At 54.3% G+C, this 18,637-nt stretch overlaps 3 protein-coding genes across 8 annotated transcripts; 2 read left to right on the top strand and 1 right to left on the bottom strand.

Moving 5' to 3' along the window:
• The first annotated feature begins 4,109 nt into the window (after positions 1–4,109).
• Positions 4,110–10,325, top strand: DHPS (deoxyhypusine synthase). Of its 4 annotated transcripts, none has more exons than XM_002828726.6 (9): positions 4,110–4,519; positions 5,755–5,919; positions 6,158–6,279; positions 6,361–6,457; positions 6,537–6,623; positions 8,648–8,753; positions 8,833–8,936; positions 9,906–10,031; positions 10,115–10,325. In XM_002828726.6, the coding sequence occupies exons 1-9, from the start codon at positions 4,313–4,315 to the stop codon at positions 10,208–10,210; spliced, it is 1,110 nt and encodes a 369-aa protein (XP_002828772.1). In that variant the 5' UTR covers positions 4,110–4,312; the 3' UTR covers positions 10,211–10,325. The 4 variants fall into 4 exon arrangements, with proteins under 4 accessions (XP_002828772.1, XP_054395798.1, XP_054395801.1 ...); XM_054539826.2 differs by having other exon boundaries at positions 4,199–4,519; positions 9,970–10,031; XM_054539823.2 differs by lacking the exons at positions 8,648–8,753; positions 8,833–8,936 and having other exon boundaries at positions 4,192–4,519.
• On the bottom strand, positions 10,216–16,336 carry WDR83 (WD repeat domain 83). Of its 3 annotated transcripts, none has more exons than XM_002828729.5 (9): positions 16,212–16,336; positions 16,008–16,128; positions 15,820–15,925; positions 15,483–15,531; positions 15,274–15,400; positions 13,139–13,206; positions 12,937–13,045; positions 12,737–12,851; positions 10,216–10,525 (listed from the first exon to the last, which is right to left on the bottom strand). In XM_002828729.5, exons 1-9 carry the CDS (start codon positions 16,312–16,314, stop codon positions 10,376–10,378), a joined length of 948 nt encoding a protein of 315 aa, XP_002828775.2. In that variant the 5' UTR covers positions 16,315–16,336; the 3' UTR covers positions 10,216–10,375. The 3 variants fall into 3 exon arrangements, with proteins under 3 accessions (XP_002828775.2, XP_024093317.1, XP_024093318.1); XM_024237549.3 differs by having other exon boundaries at positions 10,216–10,458; XM_024237550.3 differs by lacking the exon at positions 10,216–10,525 and adding an exon at positions 10,889–11,520.
• Positions 16,337–16,535: 199 nt separating this feature from the next.
• WDR83OS (WD repeat domain 83 opposite strand) lies at positions 16,536–18,037 on the top strand. Its single transcript, XM_009252840.4, has 4 exons — positions 16,536–16,751; positions 16,872–16,977; positions 17,502–17,599; positions 17,694–18,037. Exons 1-4 carry the CDS (start codon positions 16,702–16,704, stop codon positions 17,758–17,760), a joined length of 321 nt encoding a protein of 106 aa, XP_009251115.1. The 5' UTR covers positions 16,536–16,701; the 3' UTR covers positions 17,761–18,037.
• Positions 18,038–18,637: the final 600 nt, after the last annotated feature.

Raw genomic sequence — 18,637 nt, 5'->3', positions numbered from 1 at the left:
AAAAGCTTGGATTTTACTCTCGGGGGAAGCTACCATTAGGAGGTTTTAACAGTGACGTGTTTGATTTATGGTTAAAGAGCTGTGGCACGTGCCTGTAGTCCCAGCTACTGGGGAGGCTGAAGTGGGAGGATCACTTGAGGCCAGGAGGTCGAAGCTGCCGTGAGGTGTGATTGTCCCACTGCACTCCAGCCCTGGTGACAGAGTGAGACCCTGCATCAAAAAAAAAAAAAGCTCAGGGGCCGGGTGCGGTGGCTCATGCCTGTAATCCCAGCACTTTGGGAGGCTGAGGCGGGCAGATCACGAGGTCAGGAGATCGAGACCATCCTGGCTAACATGGTGAAACCCCGTCTCTACTAAAAATACAAAAAATTAGCTGGGCGTGTGGCGGGCGCTTGTAGTCCCAGCTACTTGGGAAGCTGAGGCAGGAGAATGGCGTGAACCTGGAAGGCAGAGGTTGCAGTGAGCCGAGATCACGCCACTGCACTCCAGCCTGGGCGACAGAGCAAGACTCCGTCTCCAAAAAAAAAAAAAAAAAAAAAAGCTCTCTGATTTTAGCTGTTAGGTGGAAGATGGGTTGGAGGAGACCAAAGCCAGCTTGTAGGCTATGGGGATAAAGAAAATACCTGGATTTCGGACCTACTTTATAGGTAGAGGTTGGCAGACATGCTGAGAAGGATGGATGTTGGGGTGTGAGAAAAGGGGAGACAGCAAGCTCCACTCCTCATTTTTAATTTTTATTTATTTATTTTTGAGACGGAGTTTTGCTCTGTCGCCCAGGCTGGAGTGCAGTGGCACCATCTCGGCTCACTGCAACCTCCACCTCCCGGGTTCAAGTGATTCTCCTGCCTCAGCCTCCTGAGTAGCTGGGATTACGGGTGTGCGCCACCACAACCGGCTAATTTTTGTATTTTTTAGTAGAGACGGGGTTTCGCCATGTTGGCCAGGCTGGTCTCTAACTCCTAACCTCAGGTGATCCGCCCTCCTTGGCATCCCAAAGTGCTGGGATTACAGGTGTGAGCCACCGCGCCCAGCCCCAATCCCTATTTTTCAGTCTAGTGGATGAGTGGAGGGTGGGGCCATTTGCTGAGATGCAGAAAGATCAGGGATAGGTGGAGAGGGAACTGAGGGGGCAACTTTGAGGTCCAAGTGAGGATGTCAAGGAGGATGTCTGTCTCCTCCAACAAGGTAGGCTCATTCCGGCCTCACGGCTTTTGCTGTTCTGTCTTCCCATGTGCAGGGAATGGCCTCCCTGCATCTTTACATACGGGGATTTTCTCAGCCTTCTGGCTTTGGCTCAAATCTCACCTCCTTGGCGTCCTTCACCCATCCCTCCAACTAAAATCCCGAACTCCTCCACCAAAAGACTCAAATCATCCTGTTTAAATCCTGATTGTGCTGGGCACGGTGTCTCACACCTGTAATCCCAGCACTTTGGGAGGCCGAGGCAGGCAGATCACCTGAGGTCAGGAGTTCGAGACCAGCCTGACCAACATAGTGAAACCCCATCTCTACTAAAAATACAAGAATTAGCCGGGCGTGATGGCTCATGTCTGTAATCCCTGCTACTCGGGAGGCTGAGGCAGGAGAATCGCTTGAAACCGGGAGGCAGAGGTTGTGGTGAGTTGAGATTGCGCCATTGCACTCCAGCCTGGGCAACAAGAGCAAAACTCCGTCTCCAAAAAAAAAAAAAAAAAAAAAAAAACCCTGATAGTACTCACCATTGTTGTTAACTTTCTATCTTCCCAATCAGATTGTGGGCTCCAGCAGGGCAGGGTCCACATCTTGGTCTTGTTCACCACTAAATCCTTAGTGCCTAGCACGGAGCCCACCATAGAGAATAGACTACATGAATTGTAGAGTGAGTGAATAATCCTGTTGGCCCTATGCACTGTTAGGAGGGTGTGTTTGAGATACAGATGACACCGAGGGTCTCACATTCTTGCTGGAGGGAAAGAGACGTCAGCCCTGGGTCCCAGAAGAGGCCACTGACCCAGTGGAAGTTCAGGGAAGGCTTCCCAGAGGAGGTGGAGGTGACAGCTGCAGCTATAAGGGAAGGAAGAACAGAGCGTTATGCAGCATGTGAAGGCTTTGGAGACTTGTGAGGGCACGAACCGGGCTCACTATCCCATTAGACAAAAGTGGCTGGGGAAGGATGAAACTCTGTCTAACTCTGCCTGGACCGAAATCCTGTCCATGGGTGACGCTTAAGAAGTGACCCTTGGCCGGGCGCGGTGGGTCACGCCTGTAATCTCGGCACTTTGGGAGGCCGAGGCGGGCGGATCACGAGGTCAGGAGATCGAGACCATCCTAGCTAACACGGTGAAACCCCATCTCTACTAAAAACAGAAAAAATTAGCTGGGCGTGGTGGCAGGCGCCTGTAGTCCCAGCTACTCGGGAGGCTGAGGCAGGAGAATAGCTGAACCTGGGAGGCGGAGCTTGCAGTGAGCCGAGATTGCGCCACTGCACTCCAGCCTGGCCGACAGAGCAAGACTCCGTCTCAAAAAAAGAAAAAAAAAAAAAAGTTACCTGCATAAAAAAATTAGCTGGGCACGGTGGTGCACACCTGTAGTCCCAGCTAGTCGGGATGCTGGGGTGGGAGGATGACCTGAGTCTGGGAGTCAGAGGTTGCAGTGGGCCGAGATTGCGCCACAGCACTCCAGCCTGGCGACAGAGTGAGACCCTATCAAAAAATGACAGCAGGCCGGGCGCGGTGGCTCATGCCTGTAATCCCAGCACTTTGGGAGGCCGAGGCAGGCGGATCACGAGGTCAGGAGATCGAGACTAGCCTGGCTAACACGGTGAAACCCCGTCTCTACTAAAAATACAAAAAATTAGCCGGGCCTGGTGGCCGGCGCCTGTAGTCCCAGTTACTCGGGAGGCTGAGGCAGGAGAATGGCGTGAACCCGGGAGGCGGAGGTTGCAGTGAGCCGAGATCGTGCCACTGCACTCCAGCCTGGGCGACAGCGTAAGACTCTTATCTCAAAAAAACAAACAAAAAACAGCAACAACAACAACAACAAAACCATCCTCTCCTCCTGAGGGGACAGAACAGAAACGAATGGGCGAGCGCCGGGCAAAGCAGTGGGTCTCCAGTAGGTGGCAATAAAATAGGAATCTTGGTTGGGGGCGGTGGCTCACGCCTGTAATCCCAGCACTTTGGAAAGCCGAGGCGGGCGGTCACCTGAGGTCAGAACCAGCCTCGCCAACATGGTGAAATGCCGTCCCTACTAAAAATACAAAAATTAGCCAGGCGTGGTGGTGGGTGGCTGTAATCTCAGCAATTCGGGAGTCTGAGGCAGGAGAATCGCTTGAACCAGGGGGGCAGAGGTTGCAGTGAGTCGAGATTGCACCACCGCACTCCAGCCTGCGCAACAAGAGTGTAACTCTGTCTCAAAAATAAATTAAATAAATAAAAATAAAAAAGAATCTTCATTCATGGAAGTCGAGAACACATGAAAAGGAGTAAAGTCCAGGTGCAGTGGCTCACGCCTGTAATCCTAGCACTTTGGGAGGCTGAGGCGGGCAGAAAACCTGAGGTCGGAAGTTCGAGACCAGCCTGACTAACAAGGAGAAACCCCGCCTCTACTAAAAATACAAAATTAGCCGGGCGTGGTGGTGCATGCCAGTAGTCCCAGCTACTCGGGAGGCTGAGGCAGGAGAATCGCTTGAACCCGGAATGTGGAGGTTGCGGTGAGCTGAGATCGGGCAATTGCACTCCAGCCTGGGCAACAAGAGCGAAACCCTGTATCAGGAAAAAAAAAAAAAAGAAAGGAAGGAAGAAAAGGCCTAAAGGCGCCGGGCGCGGTGGCTCACGCCTGTAATCCCAGCACTTTGGGAGGCCGAGGCGGGCGAATCACGAGGTCAGGAGACCAAGACCAGGTGAAACCCCGTCTCTACTAAAAATACAAAAAAATTAGCTGGGCGCGGTGGCGGGCGCCTGTAGTCCCAGCTACTCGAGAGGCTGAGGCAGGAGAACGGCGTGAACCCGGAAGGCGGAGCTGGCAGTGAGCCGAGATGGCGCCACTGCACTCCAGCCTGGGTGACACAGCGAGACTCCGTCTCAAAAAAAAAAAGGCCTAAAGGCTCCTCGCGGCTTCCGTATTACGGAACACACGCACAAAAATGGCGGCAACCTGGTTTACAGGGCCTAAAAATGGTCACGTGATAAACCAACTTCCGTTATTTATCCCAAAGCACTTTACCTACTTCCTGTGCTCTTGCAGAGACGCGCGCGTCGGGGTTTAACGCGTTTCTGGGCCGCCGTAAGCCCGGCCTAGGGGCAGCTCTGACTCGAGAGCCGGCTACGGGCGCATGGAAGGTTCCCTGGAACGGGAGGCGCCAGCGGCGGCGCTGGCCGCCGTGCTAAAGCACAGCTCGACGTTGCCGCCCGAAAGCACCCAGGTCCGGGGCTACGACTTCAACCGCGGTGTGAATTACCGCGCACTGCTGGAGGCCTTCGGCACCACCGGCTTCCAGGCAACCAACTTCGGGCGCGCTGTACAGCAAGTCAATGCCATGGTGAGGACGGGGGCGGGACTTCTAGGGACGCGGAGGGGCGTGGCTTGTAGAGCCCGCGCGGTACTAGACGGGGCCAGCGTTTCCAGTGGAGGGGATATGCCTTTTATTTGAGCGCCCCAATAGTTGGAGGAAGGCGGGACCTATTCTGGGCAGGAGTTTCTGTCCTGGGAAGGGGATTTTGCACTCTAGTGGTTACATGCTAGTACGGTAACCTGAGGAGGCAAGGACAGATTCTCGGTGTGGGGGTGGGTTCTAGGTAAATTGAAAGCTTTCTGGAATGGGCGGAGCCTGGGGCAAGACAAGTTAAGGGAGGATATGGGAGGAGGAGCCTAAGTTTGGGCAGTTCTTGAATTTAGATTTGCTTTTCCCAGCGGGGAAGGGACCGGATCTGAAAGGAGATGCTCTCTGATTCCTAAAAGGCTGGGTGGGCGCGGTGGCGCATGCCTATAATCCCAGCATTTTAGGAAGCCGAGGCGGGTGGATCATGAGATGAGGAGTTCGAGACAAGCCTGGCCAACATGGTGAAACCCTGTCTCTACTAAAATGCAAAAAATTAGCCGGGCATGGTGGTGCGCGCCTGTAGTCCCAGCTACTCGGGAGGCTGAGGCAGGAGAATCGCTTGAATCCGCGAGGTGGAGGTTGCAGTGAGCCGAGATCGCGCCACTGCACTCCAGCCTGGTGACAGAGCGATACTCTGTCTCAAAAAAAAAAAAAAAAAGGCCAGGCATGGTGGCTCATGCCTGTAATCTCAGCATTTTGGGAGGCCGAGGTGGGCGGATCACTTGAGGTCGGGAGTTCGAGACCAGCCTGACCAACATGGAGAAACCCCGTCTCTACTAAAATGCAAAAAATTAGCCGGGCATGGTGGTGTGCGCCTGTAGTCTCAGCTACTCGGGAGGCTGAGGCAGGAGAATCGCTTGAACCCGGGAGGTGGAGGTTGCAGTGAGCCGAGATCGCGCCATTGAACTCTAGCCTGGGTAACAAGAGTGAAACTCCGTCAAAAAAAAAAAAAAAAAAAAAAAAAAGGGTGGGGGCAAATCCTGAACCCGTGTCCTGAGATCTGGTCTGGGAAGGGGCAGAGTTTACACAGGAGATGTTCCTTGGTCCCCTGTAGAACTGGTCCTGTATCCCTGAGTGTGCAGGGCCTGGGGTGAAATCTGTTTCTGGAGTCCACCTGGAGTCCTGAGTCTGGGATTTAAGGCCAGTGCTTAACTCGACTTGGCCCTTACTCCCAGATCGAGAAGAAGCTGGAACCGCTGTCACAGGATGAAGACCAGCACGCGGACCTGACCCAGAGCCGCCGCCCACTTACCAGCTGCACCATTTTCCTGGGATATACATCCAACCTCATCAGTTCAGGCATCCGTGAGACCATTCGCTACCTTGTGCAGCACAACATGGTGGGGACCTGGTGGGGCTGTGGCCTTGGCCTCTGGGTCAATGGACGATGCAGTTATTGATCGTTTAAGTGAGATGGGCAGATAGGGGTCTGTTATAAGCAGAGGAATAGAATCAAGTTTTGTTTTGTAGCAGAGCTCCCTCATAAGAGTCACTGGACAAGGATGAGGTTAGAAGTTCTGCCCAGAATGAGGGCAGGGGCTTCCTTCTTGGGCCAACTTCACTGCCTTGTGGCTGCAGGTGGACGTATTGGTGACCACAGCTGGCGGCGTGGAGGAAGACCTCATCAAGTGCCTGGCGCCCACGTACTTAGGCGAGTTTAGCCTCAGGGGGAAGGAGCTCCGGGAGAACGGGATCAATAGGTGAGAACCCTGAGTGGTGTTGGGCAGGGGAGCTGGACCAAGGGTCCTGGGGCCTGATGCCTACATGCCTCCTGTTCTCAGGATCGGAAACCTGCTGGTGCCCAATGACAATTACTGCAAGTTTGAGGACTGGCTGATGCCCATTCTGGACCAGATGGTGCTGGAGCAGAACACAGAGGTGGGGCTGGGGCAACCTGGAGGGGCCAGTCCAGTGGGAGTTAGGGGAGGCATGGCCTGAAGCTCACATCCTCTCCTAGGGTGTAAAGTGGACGCCTTCTAAGATGATCGCCCGTCTGGGCAAGGAGATCAACAACCCAGAGTCCGTGTATTACTGGGCCCAGAAGGTGAGGACCTAAGCGGGAGCAAAGTAGCCAGACTTTGGCATGTGTTAACTTATTTCATCTTTCCAGCCTCCTGGGGATTCACTACTGTTATTCTCAGCATCCTCACTCTTAGATGAGGAGACTCAAACACAGATAGGTGTGGTAATTTTTTTTTTTTTTTGAGACAGGGTCTTGTGCAGTGGTGTGATCACAGCTCACTGCAGCCTCAACCTCTTGGGGCCAAGCAGTCCTCCCACCTCAGCCTCTTGAGTAGCTGGGACCACAGGCACATGCCACATGCCACCATGCCCAGCTAATTTTAAAAATTTTTTGTAGAGATGGGGGTCTCCCTATATTTCCCAGGCTGGTCTTGATCTCCTGGCGTCAGGCAGTCCTCCCACTTTGGCCTCCCAAAGTGCTGGGATTACAGGCATGAGCCACTGCACCCGGCCAGGCTAGATAATTTTGTCTGAAGTCACACAGATAACTAGTGGGGCCTAAGCATCTTTATGCTCCTCCCAAACTATCTCTGGAACAGTAGAGGCAGCACTTAGCAACTCCCCTGGGGCCTGGCTCAGGGTCCCACACTCCCAGACGGTATAAAATAAGAGCTACCCACTTCCTTTAATTAGAGAATCAGAACCTAAAAAAAAAAAAAAGCTACATACTCTTTTTTTTTCTGAGACAGAGTCTTGTTCTGTCGCCCAGGCTGGAGTGCAATGGTGTGATTTCAGCTCACTGCACCCTCTGCCTCCCGGGTTCAAGTGATTCTCCCACCTCAGCCTCCTGAGTAGCTGGGACTATAGGCACCCACCATCATGCCTGGCTAATTTTTGTATTTTTGTACAGATGGGGTTTCACCATGTTGGCCAGGCTGGTCTTGAACTCCTGACCTCAAGTGATCCACCCGCCTTGGCCTCCCAAATTGCTGGGATTACAGGTGTGAGCCACCACACCTAGCCTGCTTTCTCTTTCTTTTTTACGAGATGGTCTCATTCTGTTGCTCAGGCTGGAGTGCAGTGGCACAATAATGGCTCACTGCCGTCTTGAGCTTCTGGGCTCAATCGATTCTCCTGCCTCAGCCCGCTGAGTAGCTGGGACAACAGGTGTGTGCCACCATGCCTGGCTAATTGTTTTTGTAGAGATGGGAACTCACCATGTTGCACAAGCTGGCTCTTTTTTTTTTTTGAGACAGAGTTTCGCTCTTGTTGCCCGTGCTGGAGTCCAATGGCACAATCTTGGCTCACAGCAACCTCTACCTCCTGGGTTCAAGCGATTCTCCTGCCTCAGCCTCAAGTTTCCAAGTAGCTGGGATTATAGGCATGTGCCACCACCCCTGGCTAATTTTGTATTTTTGGTTGAGACAGGGTTTCTCCATGTTGGTCAGGCTGGTCTCGAGCTCCTGACCTCAGGTGATCCACCTGCCTCAGCCTCCCAAAGTGCTGGGATTACAAGCGTGAGCCACCGTGCCCAGCCACAAGCTGGCTCTTTAAAAAAGAGATAGAGGGCCGGGCACGGTGACTCATGCTTGTAATCCCAGTACTTAGGGGGCCGAGGCGGGTGGATCACCTGAAGTCAGGAGTTTGAGACCAGCCTGGCCAACATGGTGAAACCCCGTCTCTACTAAAAAAATAAAATGCAAAATTAGCTGGGCATGGTGGCACGCACCTGTAATCCTAGCTACTCGGGAGGCTGAAGCAGGAGAATCACTGGAACCCAGGAGGCAGAGGTCGCAGTGAGCCGAGATTGTGCCATTGCACTCCAGCCTGGGCAACGAGTGAAACTCTGTCTCAGGAAAAAATAAAAAAAGAGAGAGAAACAGCTCAGCAAGCTAAGAATAGGCTGGTTCTTTATGTGACAGGCACTATCGTGTTTTCTGTGGGTTTTCTCATATAGGCCTCATCTGTGAGAGGTGTTTGTTATGCTTATAATTGAGGAAACAGTCCTAGAGAAATTAGGCACCCCATCCACAGTCAGATAGTGATGTGGCCGGCACGGGGACGAGGCTCTGAGCTCCATCCACTGTCCTGTCATGTTCTCTGCAGAACCACATCCCTGTGTTTAGTCCCGCACTTACAGACGGCTCGCTGGGTGACATGATCTTCTTCCATTCCTACAAGAACCCGGGCCTGGTCCTGGACATCGTTGAGGGTGAGGCGCTAGGGCCACAGAGGAGAGGGGAAGGAGGGCCGGCTGAGTCCAAGGCCTGACCTCGGCCCTCTTCCCCCAGACCTGAGGCTCATCAACACACAGGCCATCTTTGCCAAGTGCACTGGGATGATCATTCTGGGCGGGGGCGTGGTCAAGCACCACATTGCCAATGCCAACCTCATGGTGAGTGGGGGTGGCGCTGTGGCCCACTGTGCAGACGTGCTGTGTGGTAGGCCTGTGCCATGTGCTGGGGAGACAGCATGAACTAGACATCTAGGCCAGGATCCCTGCTCCCCTGGGACTGATGTTCTAGTAGGGGAGATAGCAAACAAATGACATCCATGTCAGGGAGCAGTCATTGCTACAGAGAATACTAGATGATGGGATGAGAAGAGAAAGGGGTGCTATCCAACAAGGGGTTTTGGAAGGAGGCTTCTGGAAGTCTGAACTGGGAGCAGGGGTTTGGGGAGGCATCTCCCAGGAGCCATGTGGTTGTCTCCCGTGCCAGGAGTTTGTGCTGCTGTGCTAGGATTGAGCTTCTGGATTGCAAAGTTCCCAGGAGAGGGAACAGCCATTGCAAAGGTTCTGGGTTGCCTGAAGTAATCCAGGAACAGCTGGGTACCTGGTGAGGGGAAGGTGGAGTGGTGAGGGCCAGGAGGTGATGCAGGGAGGTGCCACAGGGAGCCTGCTGGGCCCTGTGGGCTGAGGCGGGGTTTTGGCCTTTGCACTGAGGGAGGTGGGAGAGGACTTGACTCGGGTTCCCATGCTCCCCCTGGTGGCCATGTGGTGAACAGATGGTGGCAGGTGAGTGAGAACTCCAGTCCAGGACAGTGGTGACCATGCAGGGATCAGGAGGCGGGCGGTGGTTGGATTTGGAGGGCTTCTGAAGATAGAGTTGCTGGCAGCTCCTGCCTTGCAGATGGGGCAGGGTTGTTGACACCTAGCTGTTGGGTCTGGGGAAACACGGCCATCGTTGCCCAGCAGCTCTAGTGACCCCAGACATTGACATGGGCCCTGTCTGGGAGCAAGGGTCTGCGAAGGGCTTCCTTCATCTGGGACACACCTCTCAGCCTGTTTGGCTACAGTGTCCTCCCTCTGTGTCTGTCTCCTGTGACTGGCTGACTGGGCCCGCCGTGCCCCCCCTCCCCACAGCGGAACGGGGCCGACTACGCTGTCTACATCAACACAGCCCAGGAGTTTGATGGCTCTGACTCAGGTGCCCGACCAGACGAGGCTGTCTCCTGGGGCAAGATCCGGGTGGATGCACAGCCTGTCAAGGTAAGGGCTGGCTGGGTGGGGCACAGGGTCTCTGGGACGATGGGTGTGGGTCCCATGGCTTACCCAGGTTCCCCCCTACCCAGGTCTATGCTGACGCCTCCCTGGTCTTCCCCCTGCTGGTGGCTGAAACCTTTGCCCAGAAGATGGATGCCTTCATGCGTGAGAAGAACGAGGACTGAGCGGCTGCGGTCCCAGGAAGGTCTTACCCCCTCCTCTATTTATTAATTTGCAGACCCAGCCCCTCCCCTACTTTTTGGTCAGTTACATCTCTAGAATAAGATGGTCTCTGAAGTCCTTCTGTGTCTGTGTCTGGGTCCTTGGTCCTGTTGGTGGGTCCCCTGGCTTCAGCCTGCTCCATCCTCTGCCTCATAGGCCTCCTCCCGCCAGCACTGGACGCTGCCTCCCATGGCGGTCAGCAGGCAGGGCTCTGTGGGGTGGTAGGCCAGCGACTGCACCACACCGCAACCCACAGGCAGGGCCAGAGCCAGCGCACCCTGTGGAGCGAGGGGTAGGGAGTGGTTATCTGTGGCTGGGCTGTCCCTGGTTCCTGAGGTCCCTGGGCATCCCCCATCTCAGTCCTGCCTGAAGCCTTCAGTCACCTCTCCCCTGACCTTCAGCCACCTGCCTCTAATTGCCTCCTGGACACTGCAAAATTAATCTACCTCAGACTGAGCCCCTCAGTAGCTCTGTCCTACCAGGTGTTCAGGCCGCAAGTCTTGGGAGCCTTTTATTGATTTTTTATTTTTTAAAAAAGCAGAAATGGGGTCTTACCATGTTGCCCAGGCTGGTCTTGAACTCCTGGCCTCAAGTGATCCTCCTGCCTTGGCCTCCCAAAGTGCTAGGACTACAGGTGTGAGCCACCACGCCTGGCTTTGGGAGTCTTTTTCTTTTTTTTTTTTTTTTTGAGATGGAGGTTCGCTCTGTTGACAGGCTGGAGTGCAGTGGTGCGATCTTGGCTCACTGCAACCTCCGTCTCCCTAGTTCAAGGGATTCTCCTGCCTCAGCCTCCCGAGTAGCTGGGATTACAGGCACACACCACCACGCCCAACTAATTTTTGTATTTTTAGTACAGACGGGGTTTCACCATGTTGGCCAGGATGATCTCTATCTCCTGACCTCGTGATCCACCCCCCTCAGCCTCCCAAAGTGCTGGGATTATAGGTGTGAGCCACCGCGCCTGGCCAGGAGTCTTTTTCTTGTACCACACGTTCCTCTGTCAGTCATTCCTCTTGGCTCTGCTTCTAGACCATGTCCAGAGACCGCTGATTTTCTGCTACTACCATGCTTGGAGCACGCTTTGCTCGCAGCTTGCCTGTTCCCTGCCACCAGCTGGGCTCCATCCTGTCCATTTGGCAGCCCCAATGATCTCCACTTCCCCTGGTCACAACACAATGTAAACAGTTCCTCAAGCAAGCCATGGTTCCTCTTTCCACCTTGAAAATGTCCCTTGATGTGCCTGCCCTCCAAGGCAACTTCTGTTCTACTGGGCCTATAAGAAATAGGTGGAACATTCTTGCTATCTTAGTTCCTAAAGCAAGAGTTTATCCGCCAAGTCTCCAGGGCCCCCCGGTTCCCTCCATCGTCTTATGAGCCTTAGTTCCCCTGGCCAAGCCCAGCGCTGATGTCTCCTTTGCCGAGATTCCCCCAGCTCTGACCCCACTACACCAGGATGGTCTATTTCTAGCCTGACTCCCCACCAGGCTGGGACATGTCAAGGACAGGGCTCAGGGCTTGAAACCATGCACAGGGATGCTAAGATGTAGCTCCAGTTTCTTGAATGACTACAGCCCTGTCTCACCCAAGGTTAGACATGGCCGTCGGCTCCCCCTTGCCCAGGGGTCAGTGCCAGTTGCTCGGCCTGGCATCTGTGGCCCAGCCTGACCCCGGATCTTGCCGCACCTGCCACCACCCTGAAGCCTTTGTTTCCTGACTGATGCATGCGCAGGCCACATCTCTACACCTTGACATATGCTGTTCCCTTTGCCTGGAATGCCCTTCCTGCCTCATCATCTTTCTAGCCCAAGCTGGGCACGGTGTCTCACACCTGTAATCCCAGCACTTTGGGAGGCCGAGGCGGGTGAATCACTTGAGGTCAGGAGTTTGAGACCAGCCTGGCCAATGTGGTGAAACCCCGTCTCTACTAAAAATACAAAAATTAGCCAGGTGTGGTGGTAGGGGCCTGTAATCCCAGCTACTCAGGAGGCTGAGACATGAGAATCACCTGAACCTTGGGGGGGCAGAGGTTGCAGTGAGCTGAGATGGCGCCACCGCATTTGCCTGGGCAATAGCGCGAGACTCTATCTCAAAAAAAGAAAAAAGGGCCGGGTGTGGTGGCTCATGCCTGTAATCCCAGCACTTGGGAAGGCCGAGGTGGGTGGATCATGAGGTCAGAAGTTCAAGACCAGCCTGACCAATATAGCGAAACCCTGTCTCTACTAAAAATACAAAAATTAGCTGGGCGTGGTGGCACGCACCTATAATCTCAACTACTCAGGAGGCTGAGGCAGGAGAATCACTTGAACTTGGGAGGCGGAGTTTACAGTGAGCCAGGATTGCGCCACTGCACTCTAGCCTGGGCGACAGAGCAAGACTTGTCTCAAAAAAAAAAAAAGATCCTAGCCTTCAGGCCCTGGAGTGACTAAGGTAAGGACAGGGCTGAGATGGGGCAGGCACCTAGGTATGAAGTAGGGCTGGGGGCACCTCACCTCCACCAGGTCCCAGAAGAACACCTTCCCGTCCTCAGAGCAGCTGACCACATGTGTGTCACGCTCACTCAGGCAGCAGTCCAGCTTGTATTCCTGGTTCTTATGGCCTTTGTACCTAAGGGCAGACAGGATCAGGGGGCTTGGTCCTCTCCAGGGGTGGAAGAGGAGGGAAGGGGATCCCCACGACCACAAGGACTCACTCGCCCAGCAGCTCCCCTGTGTCTTTGTCCAGGAGCCGCAATGTGGAGTCCAGGCTGGACACCAGGGTGCACTGCCCATCCCGGCTAAAGCAGGTGCAGGTGATGGGGCCTTGGGGGAGGGGCGGGTAGGTGAGTGAGGGTGGGGTGCCCCTAGTTGGCCCCCCATCTTTCCTGCCTGTCCCACATCCCCGGCCACACTCACTGCCCACGTAGTCTGAGAAGAGCTGCCCCATCCTCAGGTCATAGCGTCTCACACGGCCATCCACGGAGCTGCAGGAGAGGGTAGATCTAGCGGGAACCTTGATTAGACTCACATGGCTCCAGGCAGCCCTGTGCCTTCCCAGCCCACTGGGCCTGCTCTTCCAGTGCACAGGAGTGGAATTCTGAAGCTCTGGCCTTCAGACTCAGGCCCAGGGCCAATTACGTCCTACTCCATCGTTTCCAAGACCCACACCCTCTTTCCAAACCCTTGGAGTCCTTCCAGTTCCCCCTTTTCTTTTTTTTTTTTTGAGAGAGTTTTGCTCGTTGCCCAGGCTGGAGTGCAATGGCATAATCTTGGCTCACCGCAACCTCCGCCTCCCGGGTTCAAGCGATTCTCCTGCCTCAGCCTCCTGAGTAGATGGGATTACAGGCATGCGCCACCACGCCCAGCTAATTTTGTATTTTTAGTAGGGACGGGGTTTCTCCATGTTGGTCAGGCTGGTCTCGAACTCCCGACCTCAGGTGATCCGCCCACCTCAGCCTCCCAAAGTGCTGGGATTACAGGTGTGAGCCACCCCACCTGGCCCAATTCCCCCTTTTCCTGCATTCTCCAGCTCCTCCTCCTCAGTACTCAGTCCCACCACTTTCCCCACTACCCAGCACCAGCATCTAGACTGTTCTGGTCTCCCTGCACCCCCACAGCCACCAGAGGGAGCACTTTTCAAAGTACAGTTGACCCTGTACTTTGAAAACGCGGTTTGAACTGAAAACCCTGACAACGCAGTTTGAACTGAACTCGTCCACTTATATGTGGATTTTCTTCTGCCTCTATCAGCCTTGAGACACCAAGATCAATCCCTCCTCTTCCTCCTCCTCTGCCTTCTCAACGTGAAGATCTTTATGATGATCTCTTCACTTGCACTTAATGAATAGAAAATATATTTTTTCGGCCGGGCGCGGTGGCTCATGCTTGTGATTCCAGCACTTTGGGAGGCCAAGGCAGGCGGATCACGAGGTCAAGAGATGGAGACCCTCCTGGCCAACATGGTGAAACCCCGTCTCTACTAAAAATACAAAAATTAGCCGGGCGTGATGGCGTCTGCCTGTAGTCCCAGCTACTTGGGAGGCTGAGGCAGGAAAATCGCCTGAACCCAGAAGTTGGAGGTTGCAGTGAGCCAAGATCTCGTCACTGCACTCCAGCCTGGCGACAGAGCCAGACTGCGTCTCAAAAAAAAAAAAAAATTCTTCCTTATGATTATTTTTATGTATTATTTATTTATTTATTTTATTTATTTACTTATTTTGAGACGGAGTCTTGCTCTATCGCCAGGCTGGAGTGTAGTGGCACGATCTCAGCTCACAGCAAGCTCTGCCTCCCGGGTTCACTCCATTCTGCCTCAGCCTCCTGAGTAGCTGGGACTACAGGCGCCTGCCACGATGCCCGGCTAATTTTTTGTATTTTTAGTAGACACGGGGTTTCACCGTGTTAGCCAGAATGGTCTCGATCTCCTGACCTCATGATCCGCCCGCCTCTGCCTCCCAAAGTGCTGGGATTACAGGCGTGAGCCACAGCACCCTGCCTATTTTTATTTATTTTTAAAAATTATTTTACTTTATCTTTTTTTTTGAGATGGAGTCTCACTTTGTCGCCCAGGCTGGAGTGCAGTGGCACAATCTCGGCTCACTGCAACCTCCAACTCCCGGGTTCAGGCGATTCTCCTGCCTTCGCCTCCTGAGTAGCTGGGATTACAGGCTCTCGTCACCACACCCGGCTAATTTTTGCATTTTTAGTAGGGACGGGGTTTCACCATGTTGGCCAGGCTGATCTCAAACTCCTGACCTCAAGTGATCTGCCCACCTCGGCCTCCCAAAGTGCTGGGATTACAGGTGTGAGCCACCGTGCCCGGCCAGATTATTATTATTATTTTTTAGACAGTCTTACTTTCACCCAGCATGGAGTGCAGTGGTGCCTCGAACTCTTGGACTCAAGTGATCCTTCCACCTCAGCCTCCCAAGTAGCTGGGACTACAGCTGTGTGCTACTGTGCCCAGCTGAGAGTAGGTTTTAATCTGAACATGGGGGCAGCTATGATTCCCAGTAGCACCTGGGGTGAGACCAGGTCCTGGCTCCACTCACCCTGCCAGGACCTCGTGGTCTGACACCTTCACACTGGACACGCCATCTCTGGCCTCATCCAGCGTCTGCACTGGCTCAGGCCTCCGTGAGCGGCAATCCCAACAGCGGATACTGGAATCAATAGAGCCTGTGAGGCCAGCATGATGGTGAGGTCAGGTTTGGAGTGGGGGGCAGCACCCTGGGCCCCCGTGCTTACGCCCCAGACTTACCGGACAGGATAACTGTGGCCTCTTCATTAAACTGCACCGTGCTCACCTTCTGAGAAAGTTATTGCCACTCAGAGGAGGCTGGACTTTGGAGGATTGGGATAAAGGCAGGGTTCCCAGTGTCGGTTAAAGCAAGGGCAAAGGCTAGGAGAAGGGAAGGTGAAAGGTTTTGGGGGAACAGCAAGGACAGGGGTTGGTGACTGCCTAGCCTGGCATGCAGAGCAGGGGATCGTCATCTGGGGAAGGGATCCTTACGGTGTAATGGGGGTGGCCTTGTCACCACCTATGCGCTAATACGGGTCCCCTCCGCTCGAATGAGGGTCTCCAGGCTTTCACTCACCCCTGCGTGGCCCCGGAATTTGCGCACGACCTGCCCTGATGCCACATCCCACAGAACCACCGCCTTGTCCCCGCCGCCGGAGCAGAGATTGCTGTTGTCAAAGGAGCTGGAGTACAGGAGGAGGAAGATCAGCATCGACCTCGGATCCCAGCCTCAGCGCTCCCATCCCAGCCTGGTTCCCGGCTCACCCGGCCGCATCCAGCACCTCGTAGCCGTGGCCGCTGTACGTCCGCAGCAGCGTCCCCCGAAGCGGGTTCCACAGTTTCAGGGTCTTGTCACTGCCGCACGTCAGGCAGTAATTGCCATCCACTGGGGAACACCAGGCGGGGGTTAGTGGGCCGCTGATCTCAGGCGGCGGAAGGAGGACCCGGAATGAAGACAAAGGCGCTCACCATTAAATCGTACGGCTCGCACCGCCCCCTGCGCGCAGTCCAGCGTCTTCAAACGTTTCTGCGGCAGCTCCGGAGGCCGCGGCTTTGGCTCAGGGAAAGCCATGCTCCCAGGACTCCTTCCTTGCAGCCTTAAATCGGTCTGTACGGAAAATTCCGCGCCTTCGAAACACACACTTGGGTGTAACCTTATTATTGTTCTTCCTGGCCTACTTCCTGTTTATCACTTCCGGGTTCATCATTTTGGCATTTCGGTGATCGGGTTGGAACTATTGAAGCCCGCTTTCAGGTTCTTTTCCGCATTTTCCCTTTGAAAGGAAGACTTCTGGCTTCTCCTAAATCTCCGTTCCCTGAGTAGGGGGAGTCCAAGCCTCTGTCATGAGGAACGGAAATGCGAGGGCCTCGGGTGTTACTCTAAAATCCGCCCTCAGCTTGCACGCCGGAAGCTGCGATTTCTGCAGCGGAAGAGGCGTGATCTGGCCTTCGACTAGCTATGTCCACTAACAATATGTCTGACCCACGGAGGCCGAACAAAGTGCTGAGGTGAGGACCCCAGGGTCGTGGCCACGGGTTCGGGTTGTGGGTGTGGATCGGGGCCCTGGGAAGCGCCTGTCTATCCTGGGGGCAGGACCTGAGCGCCCCTGACCCTCGAGCCTGTCGCAGGTACAAGCCCCCGCCGAGCGAATGTAACCCGGCCTTGGACGACCCGACGCCGGACTACATGAACCTGCTGGGCATGATCTTCAGCATGTGCGGCCTCATGCTTAAGGTGGGCGGGGTTGAGCTTCTATGGGTGTAGTTGGACCTGAGAACGAGGCCCGGGGGCGGGTTTGGAATGAAGCGGGGCGTCTTGTCATTGCTGATGGGGCAGGACCTGAGATCGGCAGGGAGTGGGGCTGCGATGACGCTGGGCCAAGAAAGCCCCAGTCTTTGGTGAAGTCAAGGATTCGAGTTAGGGTGGGGATGTGGCAGGTTGGTCTGCGGGTGGGGCCAGGCTTTGAAGCAACTTGGAGAGGACTTGTGGAAAAAGGGCAAGGTCTTAAGCATGTGGGATGTCAGAGTCTCTCTTGGCCCTGAGAGACGCAGGCCAGACAGTAGGACTAGAAACCATGTATCTGGAGTATGCCATGAGCAGGTGGGACTGAGGAGTTCCCGGGGGGGGAGGGGGGGGGATGCAAGGTCCCAGCTGCATCAGATGGAATCAGTGGGCATGAACTGGTGTCTGGAAAGGTGGCTTTGGGGACTCATTGTTGTGCCTTTCACTGACCTGCCCACCCACCTACCTTTCCCCAGCTGAAGTGGTGTGCTTGGGTCGCTGTCTACTGCTCCTTCATCAGCTTTGCCAACTCTCGGAGCTCGGAGGACACGAAGCAAATGATGAGTAGCTTCATGTGAGACTTGGCCTACAGAACGAGTGACTCTTGAGTAATGGGTGGGGGGAGCCCAGCCTGCCCATCCTAGACTGACACCTCTCTCCTGTCTCAGGCTGTCCATCTCTGCTGTGGTGATGTCCTATCTGCAGAATCCTCAGCCCATGACGCCCCCATGGTGATATCAGCCTAGAAGGGTCACATTTTGGACCCTGTCTATCCACTAGGCCTGGGCTTGGCTGCTCAACCAGCTGCCATCCTGGACTTCCCTGAATGAGGCCGTCTCAATGCCCCCAGCTGGATGGAGGGAACCTGGCCCTTTCCTAGGGAACACCCTAGGCCTACCCCTCCTGCCTCCCTTCCCCTGCCTGCTGCTGGGGGAGATGCTGTCCATGTTTCTAAGAGTATTCATTTGCTTTCTCATTGAAACCTGTTAATAATAAAGTTTTTCACTCTGGCTGTCAGCCTCTTCTGTTCATTGGGGTGTTCCTCCTACCTGGCGGGAAGGGTTCTAGCCCCATAGGCCTGGTGTGGGGCCCCAGTCTGGAGGCTTCTGGCTGTTCACTTGCTTACTTCATAAACCTTGTCTCTTCAGTCAGGTGCTAGGGACAAGACAGTGACTTCTGCCCTCTGGCAACTCACCAGATAGCCCTGCTGATCTAGATAATCTGGGCTTTGGTTTCCTTTTTTTTTTCCTTTTTAAGAAAAAAAACGGTCGTGATCTGTCATGCAGGCTGAGTGCAGTGGCACAATCTATGCTCACTGCAGCCTCAAACTCCTGGGCTCAAGCAATCCTCCCACCTCAGCCTGCCACGTAACTGGGACCACAAATGCGTGCTACCATGCCCAGTTAATTTTTGTTTTTTTTTGAGACAGAGTTTCGCTCTTGTTGCCCAGGCTGGAGTGCAATGGCATGATCTTGATCTCGGCTCACTGCAACCTCCGCCTCCCAGGTTCAAGTGATTCTCCTGCCTCAGTCTCCCAAGTAGTTGGGATTACAGGCATATGCCACCATGCCCAGCTAATTTTTGTATTTTTACATTTTGTGTAAAATTACAA

The sequence above is a fragment of the Pongo abelii genome, chromosome 20 (assembly GCF_028885655.2).
Source record: "Pongo abelii isolate AG06213 chromosome 20, NHGRI_mPonAbe1-v2.0_pri, whole genome shotgun sequence".
Classification (NCBI taxonomy): domain Eukaryota; kingdom Metazoa; phylum Chordata; class Mammalia; order Primates; family Hominidae; genus Pongo; species Pongo abelii.
Note: the sequence above shows the minus strand (reverse complement) of the source record. Positions and strands in the feature narration are given on the sequence as shown.